Source organism: Salvelinus fontinalis, chromosome 4 (genome assembly GCF_029448725.1).
Source record: "Salvelinus fontinalis isolate EN_2023a chromosome 4, ASM2944872v1, whole genome shotgun sequence".
Lineage (NCBI taxonomy): Eukaryota > Metazoa > Chordata > Actinopteri > Salmoniformes > Salmonidae > Salvelinus > Salvelinus fontinalis.
Window position 1 is genome coordinate 69296491 of NC_074668.1, and position 19049 is coordinate 69315539.

A 19049-nucleotide genomic window follows, 5' to 3' on the forward strand; every position below is an offset into this window, starting at 1 on the left:
TTTGTTCGAACTCTCAACTCCTACTCTATCATAGACCATTCAACAGTAGATATGTCCTGTCTGTCACATTCAATATAAGTGCTATATAAGTGATTGCTCTATAAATTGATATCCGGAACCATGATTTCAGTGGCACATACAGCAGTAAAAAGGGCAGCAGAGCTGTCCGACTCATTGTGTTGGTATGATGCAGGGAATTAAGTGAGAAGATTTCTTTCCAGCTGACTAATCCTTGAAGATACAAAAATATCCCACATGTATTTACACATTGTGATGGCTCTCTGAATAACCATCAATCATGACATAAGAGTATGTGTTGGATTATATCATTTTTGTCATTTAAACTCAATCTATGTGTAACCAGTGTGAAATGGCTAGCTAGTTAGCGATGCGCCCTAGTAGCATTTCAGTCGGTGACGTCACTCACTCTGAGACCTTGAAGTACTTGTTTCCCTTGCTCTGCAAACGTCATGACTTTTGTGGAGCGATAGCTAACAATGCTTCGTGCGAGGCAGTTGTTGATGTGTTCAGAGGGTCCCTGGTTTGAGCCCAGGTTGGAGCAAGGAGAGAGACGGCAGCAACATTGCTACATGTGGATATTTCTAACCATCAAAAGGCATGCCATCAGCACTGCATAAGAAACAATGGCGATGACTGAAGATTGGGTTCTACAAGTCTTTCCATATCAGGCATTTTACTCCACTAGTCAACTGTGGTATTTTTTCTTGTAATAATGTTAGGTGCATGTAATATTCTAGTGCATGGAACATATACTATATCTAAATATGACAGAACATATGGTATCTTCATCACGTCACTTTAATTCAGAGACACATGTCAACTGTGAGAGCTTTCACTGTTAAAAAGCATAAATATGCAATTTTAGCAATACAAGACAGGCATTCCATTTATCAATGCTGATTAAAAGAAATGAAAGTCCCATGACATTATGTGTACACTACAAGTCCCTTAAAAGGCATGCCTACACAGTTACAGTAATCAATTGATGGCTGATTGATGTACGCAAATGGCTTTTCAGACTCCTGTCTTCATGAGTATAGCGCATGATGATCACTTTTTCAATCACGCTAATGTCTGGCAAAGATCCCAATCATGCAAGTAGCACAGACCACAAGAACCACAAGAGCACAACACAAACAAAGCAAGTAGAGATCAATGCTGAGGACAAATACTGACACAGAACGTCACAGTAAACCAAGATTAGAAGTATTTTGGCTATGACTCAAGAAGTGTTTTGGCTATGACTCAAGAAGTGTTTTGGCCATGATTTAAGAATCATTGACAGTAGAACAAATTCAGACAAAGGTCATTAAAGCTGGAATCCTTAGTTGCTACACCCATCTTTGGACTTTGGAATTAATGATACAGTATACCCATCCATTGATTCTTGAAAAATATAACTTGTAATTGCCTCATGAGCTTATTTAAACTGTCCTACTCCATCAGAACCCATAATACAAGCTTGTTTTACTCCAATGTTTGTAAACTATGTAAATGTAAAACAACACTGTACAGCCTCAAAACATGGTTAAAACTATAATTTTGATATCATCGATGTTCAGTCCTGCCTATGAATTTGAGAGTGATTATCTTTCTCCAAGCTCATCCCCCAGCTTTTTAACAAAACACAGGTGGGGCAGCCGCTTTGCTGTAGTTTCAATTAAGGATTCCAGCTTTAAAGATGTGCGGGACTGACCGATTTTTCTCTATGATACAAACAGCACCAACATATAACACAAATCCATGCAACTGGTATCATACATCGGTAGTGGCAGTCCATCCTGTGGCCTGTATCTCACTGTTAGGGCAGTGTGGAACAGTAAGCATCAGGTACTACAGGTCTAAATGCAATGACATCACAATATGTTTACAGGTACCACCACCGATAGTCCATTTGCTGTCTGTCCTTTGTGTGTGTCCCATTAGTCTAGCAAGCCCTCTATCCCCCGTCCTCTCTCCAGCAACGCCCTGACAACCTGACACAGGTAGAGGCCTGCTATAAAGTCCTAAAAGACTTCTGGTGTGATGGGGTGCCAGTGTGCTGTCTCCACCTGTCCCTGACTGCACATGTCCCTCCAGTGTCCCTGTCCTGCCTCTGGGGCCTCGCAGCCAATCAACACACGGCCCAGCATGCTGCTCTTCGTGTAGAGCCGCCCCTGTTGGAGAGATAGATGTTTCATTGGTTACTCTCTGACCATATACAGTGAAGTGAGGTCTGAGACATTTCTTTTGTAGAAAAATAACATTCAGATAGTTGTAAGACACAAATGCACAGAAGATACATTTGATGGAAGACTTGCAACATAATTGAGGATGCAATAAACAAGTTATTACAAACAAGTTATTACATTATCTGTTATTACGTTATCCGTGGTTGCACTCTCCTAATTCTTCACCACTGATTCATTCCTACCTGCATGATGATGAACTCCAGAGCAAGAGGCAGCTGAGTGATGTCACCAACAGGCAGGTCAAAGAGAAAGGGAGCGTTCCACACAGCGTTGTGTCCTCCCGCCCCTTTGGTCTCCTTCGTACTGATCACCTTCCCATCCTGACGCAGGTTGATGACTACATAGTGATCTGTAGGGACAAGAGAGCAATAATCAACTTGAGAGAGAGAGAGAGAGAGAGAGAGAGAGAGAGAGAGAGAGAGAGAGAGAGAGAGAGAGAGAGAGAGGAAATAACATGAGGCCCATCAGTATCTGTAATCTCATAGGGAGCTCAATCAGGGCGGCAGGGGCCTGGGAATATGACTGTGACTAAGGCTGAGAGTGGATATGGGATTGTGAGGTCGAGGTCGAGGGCTTGACTGGGGTGGTTCTAAATAATGGCTCAGTGGCTTAAAGCATAGTGCTGGCAACACCAGAGTTGTGTATTGATTCCTGCATGTGTATCACTGACAATGTCGACAGTTCTGTATGTTGCTGGGATGAAAGATAATATCATACCTGCTGCTCCTGGCATCCGGGAGAGTTTGGCCAGATTCTCAGCCTTGCGGATCATCACTTTGATGCGGTGGGCCAGTGTCTGGTACTGCAGCAGAATGAAGAGCTGACCCAGGGCCCGTGGAGCAGCACAGAGCGAACTCTTCCTACGACCCAACGTCTCCTGGGAACTCATACTCTGGGAGGGGAGAGGCTGACTTAATAACAAGAGACGAGCACAGTGTGTTGTTGTTTTATCAAGCACATGTTCTTCTTTGTGTCCTGAGGTAACTACAGTAGAAAACACAGGATAAAAAGAACGACATGTTGTTGCCACTAAATTATCATCCATAATGAATCTCATTAGTTGATTTTTTAGAGCCGACAGCACCCTGGGCCCAGACCTAGTGAGCATGCAGCTGTGAGCCTGCCTGTGTTTGTGAGACCAGTGGAGTCTAATGGGAGATCACCCAACAAGGGAGATTCACTTCGCTTGCTCTGTCTCTCAGTCAGTAGTCATTATGTTATGCCCAAGAGACCCCACTCTGTGTCACTCAACTCAACACAGTATTTTCAACAACAACAAAATTTCCACAACCACACACTAACATATTCATTCAATTCCAATGATTGTATTGACTGCCTCTGTCTGTATTTCTGTGACTCAGCCAGGACAAGGGCCACCGATGTCCCCTCAGACTAAAGCATGACATTGCAGAGTCAAATGCTGAGTAACGTGTAAGTGGGCTGACGAACCCATTGATTCCGGACGTCACAAACTAAAGTTTGTGAGGGTACATTACCTTGGTCCCTTGGTACTCTGCAACAGCTCCAAACCCTGTCACGTCAGTCCCTGGCCTCCCAAATGATGTCAACAATAGTATTATAATGCTATAACGGATTACAGTAATATGGTGACTTAGATCTGATCTCATTGCACCACCACAGTACCATTAGAGATCACAACATCATACCACCTATCAGCTACCACCTATCTACTTCTATTCATTTTGTCATTGGGTGATAACTCATTGAGCTTCATACACGTGAAGTTTTCCACATTCACATGTGCAGTATGCATGACATCTCTCTGTGCCTTGTAGCTGAGATCAGAGGCGCCTGCATGCTGCCACTCAGCCTCACGGAGAGATCCACTGATAAGACATGGTGTCTACATAATGTCCATTCATACATCACCATGCCCGCTCAGCCCAGCACCTGAGGCCTAGCTCTGTCCCTCTCACCCACACCCTCGCCAGCTCAGGCTGTCAGTAATGCCTTCTGGCACAGCCGCCACAGCACCACAGAGGACACGGCACACTGCTCACTGCACTCCACGTTTGCTCTCCAGTCACAAAATACAATGTCACCATGTCCAACAACAGTGGAAAAACTGCTAACGGCCAATGGCCCAGACCTTATTCTGATTAGATTAGCCTGACACATTCCCTCATAGATAAAACATGATATGGGCTATTCATAGCCCCAGCGTGGGTAGTTTTGCTGTGCGTAAAGTTAACTGAAAAAAGAGGTCTAAGATGGTGGGGAAATGTTTTGAAAGTGATTGTGAGGCTATAGTGCCCATAGAAATAGAATGACTATATATCTATCTATGTTGTTCTATTTCTATGATAGTGCCCTAGGCTTGTAAAATGACAGGCATAATGTGTTACCTTTTTCAGCCTACTCCTGGTGGGGGTGAGCTCCCTGGTGTAGGTGACAGTTGTGTCGGGCTCCCAGTCCATCTCCCCACAAGGCATCTCCAGCTCCCCCAGCGCTGTCTCTCTCAGGCCTGAAAAGTCCCTGCTGAACACAGCCAGCCAGAGGGTGCAGGCGCGGAGCTCTTCCACGGAGCCCACCTGTAGCACAAAGCTCTGGCACTGTATCTCTGGGCTGAGGCTGGACCGTCGAGACGCCCCCTGCTGGGGTGAGGGGCAGAGCGGGGGCAGGCTGGCTCGTACGAACACCCCACTGCGCCGCCGTGCCGCCCCTGACAGGCCCATGATGTTGGTGGTCAGAGTGCCCCGTGCCGGGGAGAAGAGTAGGGAGAAGTGTAGTAGAGGAGCAGGCTTGGTGGGGATGGATAGGGAGCAGGAGCTGGAGCCATATTGTGGCTGGGACAGCTCCCCCTGAGGGCCAGGAGGGTGCATGGCACTGCCAGGGCTGGTCAGGCGGCTCTGTTCGCTGTACAGAAAATTGTCACCGTTGACGGAGCAGCGGCGTTCCAGCGCCCGACGGGTCTTGGAGACTAGGCCCAGTTTGGGGATGGAGGGCAGGGAGGCGCGGCCATGGCCTGAAGGCTTGTAGTGGGAGGAGGAGGACACAACCGGGGTGCTGAGGCGACGCATGGGGAAGCAGGACCTGGGGGAGGACCTCAGCTCGGAGGAGGATGACCGGGGGCGAGGTTCAAAGGGCAGGGTGGTGAGGTCATTCTCAGAGGGGGAGGAGCTGCTATTGTGGGAGGGGAGGTCCAGGACATCCCCGTCTAGCTCCTCATACTGCTGCTTGATGGGTAAGGTGCCAGAGGACGGGGTCAGGGTCACGGTGACCCGTTCACATGTGGCTGAGGAAGGGGACAGTGCAGCCTCTTTGTCCTCTGGTGGATGATACTTCCCTCTCCGCCAACACAGTAGACAGCCCAGCACCAGGCAGAAGCAGAACACTCCCAGACCCACTGCCAGCAGAATCTGCAGGTGGACTGGACACAGGAGGGGTTACGTTTCAATTACATTAGTGACTAAAAAATGCAGAGAGTGAGAAAGAGAGTGAGAGCGCAAGAGAGGCCCCCATCAATTTGCTCCTATTCATTATGAATCATTGAACATAATTCTATTTAACTTATTTATTTGCCAATACAGCCCTTCACTTATTATGTTTCTACACCCATCATCCATTATGAGATTAAACAGGAAATGGCTTTGGGTCCTAATTCTAACTAATTGTTCTCTTTTGGAAATGGGAATTATGGGCTTTGATTTAAACCAGAGCAGCAGACTGATCTGAATGCGGTGGAGTCACATTTCCTGCTTTCAATGAGGCTTAGTACATGTGTAGGAGGCGATATCAGCTCTCATCTCATCTCACTTGACTACAGATTTGTAAGCAATGTAATTGGGACACCAAGGGATGGTACCCTATTACCTCTTTAGTGCACTACTTTTGATCAGGGCCCTACTCAAAATCAATGCACTATAAAGAGAATAGGGTGCCATTTCAGACACCGAAAAGTAACTTGTCCTGTAACGTAAACACTTTGTGACAGACAGTCTCCGACTATGACTCATCCATCAGGCCCAATCTGTTTGATTGAGAATGAGAAGCTCTGAAAAAAGTGTCCTTTTCAAGGAGAATGTGAACTAGAGATCACCCTGATCATGACTCACCAGGGCATCTGGCCATTCAGAGACATTCAGAGACATTATCATGGCCAGACGGTGGATGGAAAAGGTGAAGGCTCTCTACTGTGGACAGTGAGCGATGATCCAGGAAAAAGATTATTGTTTGGTGTAATTTATTGCCTGGGTCCATTTTTGTCATTGCTGAAACCCAGTCAGTGATAAGATAGCTACTAGCCAAATATAACAATTGTTATGCAGTCTCTGTTACCACAAATTAAATAGAGTATGCTTCAAGCTGGTGTTATTAGACATTACAGGGTCAGGGATGATGTTGTGTAGTCAGTAGACATACATCTTTAAAGTGAAGGCAATTATTTTTTATAAAGAACTGATCCAGCTAATTCCTATGCTAATAAGACTACAAGGAAATCTGTTGGTCTCTATGAATTCTAAAACAGAGACTAACAGATTTCCTGTGTCTCTTTGCATTACATGGGCTGCTAAACCGCTACATATCAAAAAGAGACAGAAAAAGCCCAAATAAAATCAATACTATTTAATACATTATTTTATACAGCAACATGTATGCATTTATAACCAGATGTATATAAACCACACTAGATAATTTCCACTAGTCATTTTTAGCTTACACAATCGAACTGATTTTAAATGGTTTTGTTAAACCATGATTTAAAATGGTTTTGTTAATTCTTAAATTAAAAGGTGTACCACATCGTTACTGTATTAGACGTTATCTTCATGCTGTTGGTATTTCCTGCTGTTTGTAACCTGTTGGTCCTCGATGTCTTCATCAAATACTATTTACATTGCCACGTAAAAATGTGTACCCATTAATATGCAAACTATGCACCACCTTAACAGAAGTTTAATTTAAAATAATAAATTAAGATCTGGTTTTCATAAAGTATTAATTAAGCTTGTCATTTTTTCGACCTTGAGATGAAGACAAGCATATTCACAATAGGACATAGCTCGTATCAACTTAACTTGAATTTCAAAGTGCAACAGAACTGACCAAAATTATGATAATTATTATGACGTTTCTTACCTCCAAGAGCATATTGCGTCATTTTTCAGATTTTATTTTTATATTCCACCGTATCAATGTGAACGCGGTTTGTGAGTGAGATCCATTCCTGCTTTATCCTGCACGCGCCCTGGGAATTTCCTTAGCACAGCGGGTCTCTGCATTGACGTGACAGACCGGTCCTTTAAGCCAATCAGAGGGGTCGGTGACTAAACTTTTATTCCTATTCTATACGTGGGAGTCTGTGGGAGAATATGCTGAACTAAAAAGTTAACCATTGCTGCTAATTATCATCGTATTTCTTATTGACAATATGACCTAATAAAAAAGTAGCTTGATACAAATGAAGTTAGATAAAGTTATTAATTAAGCAACATCTAACATTTTAAGATATCAATTCAATAATCATGAAAAAGTGTAACCGAATAAGAGAATACACACACATACAAACACTCTGTGTATGACTCACAGTGAAAGACCAAAGGCTGCACCAAGAAACCTGTCTTTCCTCAGATCTCACTTATCGTTGATTAAATGTACAGGCATTTTGCCCACATGGTACCCATTACTTAGAAATTGGCACCTCCCATTATCTGCAACTACCTCTCCCTTTCTCTGTCCTGTGTCAACCCACTCCCCATTTCCCTCTTAGATTTGACATGGACGCACACACACACACACACACACACACACACACACACACACACACACACACACACACACACACACACACACACACACACACACACACACACACACACACACACACACACACACACACACACACACACACAGTATTATCCCTATTCTAATGTATCTCCCCTTGTATAGGGAAAGACAGTGAGGAATATCTATTAAGTATGCAGGCTCTTCGCTTTGGGCAGAAAATGCATCCTACTCCTCTTTGTGAAGAAGCTTCCCTGCCTCTTTGAGATGTGGATGAGTAATCATTGTAACTGTCTGTTTGTGTGTGCATGCTTGCGTGTGCTGTCAGTCCCTCTCAGATCTCTTTATTTCTCCATATAAGACACAGCAAATCCAATTAGTTATCACGTACAGTTGAAGTTGGAAGAATACATACACATAGGTTGGAGTCATTAAAACTTGTTTTTCAACCACTCCACAAATTTCTTGTTAACAAACTATAGTTTTGGCAAGTTGTTTAGAACATATACTTTGTGCATGACACACGCAAATTTTCCTACAATTGTTAACAGACAGATTATTTCACTTATAATTCACTGTATCACAATTCCAGTGGGTCAGAAGTTTACATACAGTAAGTTGACTGTGCCTTTAAACAGCTTGGAAAATTCCAGAAAATTATGTCATGGCTTTCGAAGCTTCTGATAAGCTAATTGACATCATTTGAGTCAATTGGAGGTGTACCTGTGGATCTATTTCAAGGCCTACCTTCAAACTCAGTGCCTCTTTGCTTGACATCATGGGAAAATCAAAAGAAATCAGCCAAGACCTCAGAAAACATATTTTAGACCTCCACAAGTCTGGTTCATCCTTGGGAGCAATTTCCTGAAGGTCTGAAGGTACCACGTTCATCTGTACAAACAATAGTACGCAAGTATAAACACCATGGGACCACGCAGCCGTCATACCGCTCAGGAAGGAGACGCATTCTGTCTCCTAGAGATGAATGTGCTTTGGTGCGAAAAGTGCAAATCAATCCCAGAACAACAGCAAAGGACCTTGTGAAGATGCTGGAGGAAACAGGTACAAAAGTATCTATATCCAAAGTAAAACGAGTCCTATATCAACATAACCTGAAAGGCCGCTCAGCAAGGAAGAAGCCACTGCTCCAAAACCGCCATACAAAAGCCAGACTACGGTTTGCAAATGTCCTCTGGTCTGATGAAACAAAAATAGAACTGTTTGGCCATAATGACCATCGTTATGTTTGGAGGAAAAAGGGGGAGGCTTGCAGCATCATGTTGTGAGGGTGCTTTGCTGCAGGAGGGACTGGTGCACTTCACAAAATAGATGGCATCATGAGGGAGGGAAAATTATGTGGATATATTGAAGCAACATTACAAGACATCAGTCAGGAAGTTAAAGCTTGGTCGCAAATGGGTCTTCCAAATGGACAATGACCCCAAGCATACTTCCAAAATTGTGGCAAAATGGCTTAAGGACAACGAAGTCAAGGTATTGGAGTGGCCATCACAAAGCCCTGACCTCAACCCTATAGACAATTTGTGGGCAGAACTGAGCAAGGAGGTGAGCAAGGAGGCCTATAAACCTGACTCGGTTACACCAGCTCTGTCAAGAGGAATGGGCCAAAGATTCACCCAACTTATTGTGGGAAGCTTGTGGAAGGCTACCCGAAACGTTTGACCCAAGTTAAACAATTTAAAGGCAATGCTACCAAATACTAATTGAGTGTATGTAAACTTCTGACCCACTGGGAATGTGATGAAAGAAATAAAAGCTGAAAATAATCATTCTTTCTACTTTTATTCAGACATTTCACATTCTTAAAATAAAGTGGTGATCCTAACTGACCTAAGGCAGGGAATAAGCTAAGGTGTGTGTAAACTTCCGACTTCAACTGTATTTACATAAAGACACTCCATCATGTCATCTTCATATGCCATCACCACTGTCCAGCCTTCTAGACTGCAGTTGCCCAAGCAACTACTGTACAGTTGTTATCATTTCTTAAGAAGATGCCTTCCAACTACATCCACGTTCATGCTCTGTAAACCTTTATGAGAATGAATGGGTCAATATTTCCTTATCTCTAATGATCTCAGTGGAAAGAATGCACAAGCTTGCCTGCTGATGGCAGCACACATCATATAGTTTAGAGTTAGAGTTCGATTGTCTATGAAGCATGTGTGTTGTGCTATGGATTTAATCCCTTGAATATGATCACGGCCGTAGAGTAAAAACATTAAATCAGTATAGATCAACAGAACAGCACTGCCTTGCCTAAAGTATTCTGTGAACATTTTGAAAAGTGTTTGCGTGGGAGCTTGATAATCTGTTCAGTGAGTACAGATGAATAGGCAGGCATAAATCTAATTATAACCATTTTAGCTCAGTTTAACAGTGTGAGTAAAATGTTTGTTCTTATTGCGTAATCAGCAGAGCTACCAGGCAAGCAGTCACTGTTGTGTGAAAGGTACATCATGCACATTAGAGCAATATCAACAATATTTCAGGTGTTATAAATATCCAGGAACCTAGTTAACACTCATACTCCAAACTGGGGTCATTTCGATCCCAAATGCATATTTTTGATCATAGCCCAAATTCTTCAAAGTTTTCATGAGTTTGTCAATCAACTTGTTATTAATACATCTAAATCATTGTTTAGTGTTTCTGAATCAAAATATGCACCCCTCAAAAAATAAAATCGTTTGGGGCCACCAGAACAGCTTCAATGCGCCTTGGCATAGATTCTAGATTCCGGAACTCTATTGGAGTTATTCGACATGATTCTTCCACCAGCAATTCCATAATTTTGAGTTTTGCTGATGATGGTGGAAGAAGTTGTTCCAGCCTAACTCAGTGCTTTCTGTGGTGGTGGGGCAGCCAGCGGAAAATACGGAGCGTAGGGGTTGGTAATGTTCTCTAGTTGCGCTGTGATTGGCCCAGTGTTCTGTCATTGATTGGGACATTACGTCACCCCAAATTCTATGGGGAGAGCTCGAAAATAAAAGCCCCTTGGGTGCTGCCATAGAGTTACATTAGAAGTGCTCATCCAAGAAGGCTCAAGGTTATTGGCCACAGATAAAATGACGTCAAATCACGTTATATCTACCATAGATTTGATTGGACTGATCATGTCAACATCATAGTTTCAACATCTTAGCTAGCAAGCTAGTAGTCATCATCATGAATCAAGTCAACAATCTACTAACAAATCCTTTTTAATTCTTGTCATATAAAGAGAAATTATGAAGAGAAATTATAGATAAAACGTATAGGTGCTCATCGGCCATTGAACATAAACATTACACAGGTTGGAAATCACAAATTCATCAATGAGTGGTTTGGAAGGAATCAGTGGGTAACTACAAGCATTGCAAAGCAATCCCTAACCTGCTATTCAGTGGAGTGGGTGTGTGGTCCAAGTTTGAGTTTAAGGGTCTCTTTTTCAAGCTTTAAAGGATAAACATTCAACATTGGCCATGCTGTCAATCCTGCATGACTTCTATCGGGTTCAAGACAACTGGAAACTCGGAACTGGGAAATCTCAGACCAGTGAGTTCAAGACAACTGGGAACTCAGGAAAAAACGAGCTCCGACTGGGAAAATACGTTTTGAACGGTCATCCAACTCGGAATTCCAAGTCGGGAACTCGGGCCTCTTCCTAGAGCTCCGACCTGAAGATCACTGACCTCATGATTCAACTTTTTTTTTTCCAGAGTTCCCAGTTGTCTTGAAAGCACCATAAATCCAGAGAATGCTATACTTTGATGACGAAGTTTGATGACAAAATTTGCCCACAAAGGACCGCCGCACCACCTTCCTGTTCAAGTGAGCACAACACAAGGTGAGACCAAAAATGTATTGTATGCTGCTGCATAAATTATGTAATATGCCAGGTAGATATATATACTGTAGCTAAGAAGCTAATACTAAGTGTTTGTTGTGTAGTAAGCTGTTAGTAGCCCATGTGCCTCACACTAATAACTTGGTCTATTTTCACGTCTGCTTTCGCATACTGTTCTGATTTGGTGGTGCACATGTAGCCTATAACCTGTTTCAGAGAAATGTCATTATCCAATATTGTAAGAGCTTGCATTGCCTGCTTATATTCCTCCTTTATTTATCCCTAAAGTTCTGACTTGATGTACAGGGAAAATACTGTAAGAACGGCCCATGTTCTGAATTCTGTCGCTGTACATTTCAAAAGTGCTGAACAAATGGTTATACTGACTACATCCGTCCCAGCTCGCTCATTAATGTCTTAGCTAGTTGTACCCTTATGCCACAGTATGTACATCTCAATTGTCAGTAGAAACTAAAATGAATATGAACTTATTTTCTTTGCATTATTCGAAGTTGTCAATTTCTGCAAATAAATGCTCTTTGGGAGAAATGTTGTCAGTAGTTTATAGAATAAAATAAAAATGTTCATTTAACTCAAACGCATACCTATAAATAGTAAAACCAGAGAAACTGGTAATTTTGTAGTGGTCTCTTAATTTTTTCCAGAGCTGTATATACAGTATGAATAGTGACATAACAAATAAATACACAGTGAACAACAAACAACAATAACGCGTAAAAATAACATGGCTATATACAGGGAGCACCGGCACCGAATCGATGTGCAGGGGCACGAGGCAACTGAGATAGCTGTGTACATATAGGATGTACAACAGGATAGATAATAGACTGAACTGTAGCAGCAGCGTATGTGGTGTGTGTGTGTGTGTGTGTGTGTGTGCGTGCGTGCGTGCGTGTGTGTGTGTGAGAGTGTGTGTGTGTTGGGGTGTCAGTGTAAGTACTGTATGTGTGAGTGTGTGTAGAGTCCAGTGGGTGTGCATAGAGTCAGTGCAAGAGAGTATGTTCAAAAAAGGGTCAATGCAGGTAGTCCGGGTAGCTTGTTTAGCAGTCTTTTGGCTTGATGGTAGAGGCTGTTCAGGGTCTTGTTGGTTCCAAACTTTGTGCACTGGTACCGCTTGCTGTGCAGTAGCAGAGAGAACAGTCTATGGCTTGAGTGGCTGGAGTCTTTGACATTTTTTTGGGCCTTCCTCTCACACCGCCTGGTATAGAGGTCCTGGATGGCAGAGGGCTTGGCCCCAGTGATGTACTAGGCCGTTCTCACCACCCTCTGTAGTGCCTTGCGGTTGGGTGCCTTGCAGTTGCCATACCAAGCGGTGATGCAGCCAGTCAAGATGCTCTCAATGGTGCAGCTGTATAACTTTTTGAGGTTCTGAGGGCCCATGCCAAATCTTTTCAGCCTCATGAGGGGGAAGAGGTGCTGTCGTTCCCTCTTCACAACTGTTTGGGTGTGTGTGGACCATGTTAATTCCTTAGTGATGTGGACAGGGAGGAACTTGAAGCTTTCGACCCACTCCACTACAGCTCCATCGATGTGGACACTGTGAGGGAAATGTTCTGAGTGAGAGAAAAGAGCGAGATCAGGTGTGTGTGTATGTATAAGTCCGTATGTGTAAGCAAGCATGCAATTGAGTACGTGTGTGTTCATATCCACTTCATAATGTTCAGATATTTTTACAGTTCCCATAACTTATTTTTTTTCATAACCTGAAGTCCCTGTAAAATTTTGTACAGCCACGGTGTTATGGAGCTTTCTCCGAATAGCTATCCATCTATAAAGTGTTGGTCCTCAATGATAAATGCACGCCAACCATCCTTCATTTGTTTTCTTTGTACCGGATACAGTCTCTTACGACGTTCGTTTATCTCCCTTGGAAATTGGACATTGAGACCGAATTTGGTCCCTTTAAGCTCCCTTCCCCTGCTTTTGATCAGCTCCTTTTGTTGGTACTGTTCAAATATTGCGGTGATCGGTCGGGGACCCTTGGTCTTGTCGCTCCGAGCTCCAAGTCTGTGTACTTGGTGGAAAGCATTCTTGTTTACAGTCTCTATAGGAAGTTTCAAGGCGGATTGCATGAATTCTCTGATCGCGCCCTCTGCATTATTGGATGCGTCCTCAGGAATCCCAGAAAAATAAATATTTTCACGCATGCTACGACTTTGTATGTCTAGTAGCGACTCCTTCATCACCCTGTTTTCCCTGAGTAGACAATCCATGTTGGAATCGTGGATTTTTACCTTGGCTGTGAGTGTCTTGTTTTCTCTTTGGAGCTCCAAACTCCCCCTCAGCCCTGCTACCTCCTCACACAACTTTTCCAGTGTTGCATGGATTCCAGCCAGAGCACTAGCCTCTACATCAATGGTAAGTAAATCGTCCATGTCTGTAGATGAATCTGTTTTTCTTTTTTTGTCGGGTTAAAGTTATTTTGTGAGGTCTTTCCATGATGGAGTATATTGTTCCTCCATAGCGTAAAGCTGTTGGACTCGTCGATTTCCCTCAGAATCTCCTTAGTATCCAGATTGGCTCTTTACTGCAAACAGTTGTTTTACAAAAAGATAACAATGAGTCTTTCCCACGACGACGACAGGTGTCTGTAGTACAGCTAGCACTCGCAGAATCCACGCAAAAAAAAGAACACAAACTTGCAGTCCCAGCCGTAAAGGCTAACCGCGTCATGGAATCCTTAACAACAAAACTCTAGTTCGGATTAAAATTGATTTAATGAAAATGTTTTATATAAACAACAAACCGAGTGTAGACAGTACAATGTCCTGTTGCGCGTTCTGACGATGTCAGAATTAGCAAAGTAACAAAGATAATTAAGATGTCTTATCCGCAGAATATGCTTATATGATTTAACTGTTGAACTCTTGTCATTAGAATGTCTCCTTTCGGACTCTGGGGTTGGCAGCTGCACTTCCTCCCTCATATGGGCCTCAGTCACCTGGGGTCCAGAGACGGGAAAAGTCAGGCTTGTCTATCACATATCCCTGTTGCTATGCAGAATATCAGCAAGGAGTATGGCAAAGGAGGTCAGAAGGAAGCATTTTTTTCATATGTGAACTATGTGTCTTTATTGCAAACCATGTGAAGGGATAGCATGAGTAATGGGGAACGAATCACTTGTCTCCACAGTGTCTGTGCATCAGTCACCTCCTCCTAGGTGGAGATTGTTCTCACCCCTAGTTCAAGGTAGAAACTAAGTAACAACAAATGTTCTAAGTTCTTAGTACTGAACAAAACAACAAGTTCTTTGTATTTGGGGCCTAATGATATCATGTCACCGTGTGGGACTATGGGTCAAATAACCTTGTCGGAGTGGGTGCCCTGATTCTAGTTTGTGAGCTATGTCTCCCACTCAGAAGTATGAGATGGGGAGGGGGCGCGGGTAGGTTGACCTCAGGTCTCCCCACTGGGAGACCTCTATCAAATAGCGCACCTCTAACTTCGTACAGTACTAATGAAATTAGTTGTGCAATTTAGTTTGTGTGTTTCTTGTTTGAAGTGCAATAGTGTAATTGTTACGCAGGACGGGAACAGGTGAACCCAAGAGCAGACTCAGACAAGGAGACTGGCATGAGGTAACCAAGGTATTTATTGAAATGTATTTATTCCCTTTGTAATCTGTGAAGGTTTGCAAGCCCTGCCACATCTGAGCGTCAGAGCCGGCATAGTAGGATTCAATCTTAGTCCTGTATTGACACTTTGCCTGCTTGATGGCTCGCCGGAGGTCATAGGGCAATTTCTTATAAGCATCCCGATTAGTGTTCCGATCCTTGAAAGCGGCAGCTCTAACCTTTAGGTTAGTGAGGATGTTGCCTGTAATCCATGGCTTCTGGTTGGAGTATCTACATACGGTCACTGTGGGGACGACATCGTTGATGCACTTATTAATTTAGCCGGTGACTGATGTGGTAAACTCCTCAACGTTATCGGACGAATCCCGGAACATTCCAATCTGTGCTAGCGAAAAAGTCCTGTAACTTAGCATCCACTTCATTGGACAACTTCCATATTGAGCTGTTTGAGTTTTTGCCTGTAAGCAGGAAGCAGGAGGATAGACGCATGGTCTGATTTGCCAAATGGAGGATGAGGGAGGGGCTTGTATTCATTTCTGTGTGTGGAATAAAGGTGATCTAGAGTTTTGTCACCTCTAGTTGCACAGGTGACATGCTGATAAAAAATGTGGTATGACGGATTTCATTTTCCTTGCATTAAAATCACCAGCCACGACAAACGCTGCCTCTGAATGTACATTTTTTTGTTTGCTTATGGCCCAATAAAACTTTCACTGCAGTCTTAGTGCCAGCATCGGTTTGTGGTGGTAAATAGACAGCTACAAAAAAATATAATATGGTTTGCAGCTTATCATGAGGAATTCTAACTCAGGCGAACAAAAAACTTGAGACTTCCTTAACATTAGAGATTGCGACACACCCCTCCTCCCTTCTTCTGACCCGAGTCTGCCGTCCGGTCTTGGCGCTGCTTAGAAAAACCAGCGATATGTATATCCATGTCCTCGTTCAGTCATGACTCTGAGAAACATAGGATATTACAGTTTTTCAGGTCCGGTTGATAGGATAGTATTGGCCTTGCTTGCCTCTCCTTCGCCTTCACTTCCTCTTTTGAGTCCTGGGGATTAGGGCCTGGTCAGGAGTAAGCAGAAGGTCCAGAGTTGCCGACTCATTGAGATAGACATTTTAATCCAATTCGAGGTTAGTGATTGCTGTTCTGATGCCCAGAAGTTGTTTTCAATTATAGGAAATGATGGCGGAGATATTATGTATAAAAAAGTTAAGATCAGCGTAAAACCCCCCCACAAAATAGCAGAATTGGCCAGGAGCCTGTAAGACGGCTGCTATCCACTGCAGCGCCATCTTAAATTTGGAGGAGCTGCAGAGCAAGAATGCCACGTTGCCAGCCACAATGATAGGTAAGGTAAGGATTTAATGTCAATTGGAAAATGTATGTACATATTATCTAAATTGTAAATCTCATCGTGCTCATTCCTTAAATTTGTGTAAATGAGGATAGCCGCTTTGTCTGCAAGAACATTGATTTACAGATCTGCTATCTTAATTTGACCAGTTTCTCATAGCAGGAAATTAATCCTGCAGCAACAGGAAATGTGAATTATTATGTGGATTATAATTTTTCAGTGACATTTTTGTCGGGGTTGTTAGCAGTTGATGTTACTCTTCAATAACACAGACCCCAAAGCAAATCAGGAGGAGGAAAATAGGTTTATTCAAAGCGGTCAAATCATGCTTGGAAGTAGATGGTAGATGTTCATGCTCCCCTGTCCTCCGTGATTCTCTCTTGTGGTTCTCTCCACATTACAAAGGGAACAGGATATAATTTATAACCCCCACCCTAGCCTGTGGCTGAAGTCATTGCAGTACAACTGGGCCAATGGCCAAATAACAAGTATCCTGCTCCAGACTCAGACTAATGAAAACATAGCATACGTAGCTATGAGTTCAGGACTGACATTCCTAACAGATTCTAAACAGATGTTGAACTGAAAATCAACTATTTCCATTGATAGTTCCCTATTACAGAAAAAACACTATTTCCATTGATCGTTATTACTCTATTGACTTCTCGTCCTCTGCGTTGTGTATTTACCTTCAACATATTCTTACAAGGTTGATACATTTTCAGTTAAGGTAAATTAAGTCTGACATTTTTAAGTGAAATTACAAATTTATAAGCCTTTTTCAACCAAGTTTCCATTTCCTGCTGTGCCAATTAAGATAATACATCAGCACATGGGATCAGTGTCTAAATGAATGAGCATTACAGGAATCTACTATTATAACAATATAAATGATCAACAGTGAACCATCAGATGGGAGAGGGAGTCAGTACCTTCCAGGTTCTTGGTGAACAGGACCTGTATGAGCAGCCAGATGAAGAGGAGGACCACAACACCCTCGATCATCCCCTTGCAGCAGAAGAAGAGTACAGACTGCCATACAGGCTGGTTGAGGTCCTCTTCCTCCAGGTGATAAGGCATGGTGACATCTGCCGTGGAGCCAGCTCTGGAAGCTCTGTAACACTGTGTAAGTCTTCTGTAGGCCCCTTCCTCTTCTTCAACCAGTTGAGCTCTGATCATTTCTGTCAGACACCTACAGTATAAGACCTCTAGCCTCTCACTCCTGTAGTCAACCCTTTTTCCCTTTTAGCTTGGATGAGCTGGAGGGTATTCAAGGATTTTCTCATATAAGTTCCCAGCTAAAATGACCCTCAAAAAATTTAAAGAGCAAAAAGTGATGCAGAGGTTGTGATACAGAATGATCCAATAATCCTCACATTATGCTCTGACAAGCGTCAACAAAAAATTACAAACTTGGTCTTCTTTTCAAAGTCCACAAAGCAGTTAGTTTGGCTGACCCATGCTGAGTTGTTCCATTTCACAGCTGAAAAGATTGCTCATTCAGTGAAGTGGCAGGTGCTCCGGGCCACTATGGCGATGTGATGTGGATATCCCGATGACTTCTCAAAAATACCCTCTTTCTATTCTGTAATCTCTCCAGGACAGTAATCCCTTCTCCCTTGCAGAGAGGGGGAGGCTGGTGGGGTGGTGTAGGCACGATACTTTTGATCCAAGTGTCAGTGAAGGGAGGTTTGTTCGTCCTGCAGTTTTTATCTCTGGCCAGATTTCTCTTATAACTGCAGTCGTGTCCCAGCTCCCCAGTCTCCCCACTCCATGCCAAATACACAAACACAGTCAGCACAATCCCCCCTCCCTTTCTTTTGTGACCTGCAAGCTGTCACTTCCATTAGCAAGTTCTGTTCTGCAGATTGCAGAGATGTACCCTTGCTCACTCTGTTGCAAACTGCCTGCGCACACACTTTCTCACTGCCATTCAGAGAAGCAGTGAACTCTTCACTGGCCCATGGCCAGCATTTAAGTTGCATTCAGTGTACACCTCAATTACTGTAATGGAATAGAATTTGTGTGTGTGTAAAAAAAGACGGGGAGGGGGGGGGTGTAGCAGTTCAATGTCTTCTGTATTGTCCACATATAGGAATGTGATAACATGAGCCAGAATATCAAGTCTTTCATATCTTGTAGAACTACTGGATGCTGTCTGGTGTTCCATTCAACTCCACATTATATCCAGATCCAAATGACACTATATTTAAAATGGAGATACACTGAGTGATATATTCTAAGG

The 19049-nt window shown here is 43.1% G+C and overlaps 1 protein-coding gene across 2 annotated transcripts; it reads right to left on the minus strand.

The window, feature by feature from the left end:
* Positions 1-801: 801 nt before the first annotated feature.
* Positions 802-18570, minus strand: LOC129852716 (synaptotagmin-4-like). Of its 2 annotated transcripts, none has more exons than XM_055918338.1 (5): positions 17737-18570; positions 4619-5643; positions 2970-3144; positions 2435-2601; positions 802-2177 (listed from the first exon to the last, which is right to left on the minus strand). In XM_055918338.1, the coding sequence occupies exons 1-5, from the start codon at positions 17981-17983 to the stop codon at positions 2028-2030; spliced, it is 1764 nt and encodes a 587-aa protein (XP_055774313.1). In that variant the 5' UTR covers positions 17984-18570; the 3' UTR covers positions 802-2027. The 2 variants fall into 2 exon arrangements, with proteins under 2 accessions (XP_055774313.1, XP_055774314.1); XM_055918339.1 differs by lacking the exon at positions 17737-18570 and adding an exon at positions 7353-7668.
* Between the last annotated feature and the right edge of the window lie 479 nt (positions 18571-19049).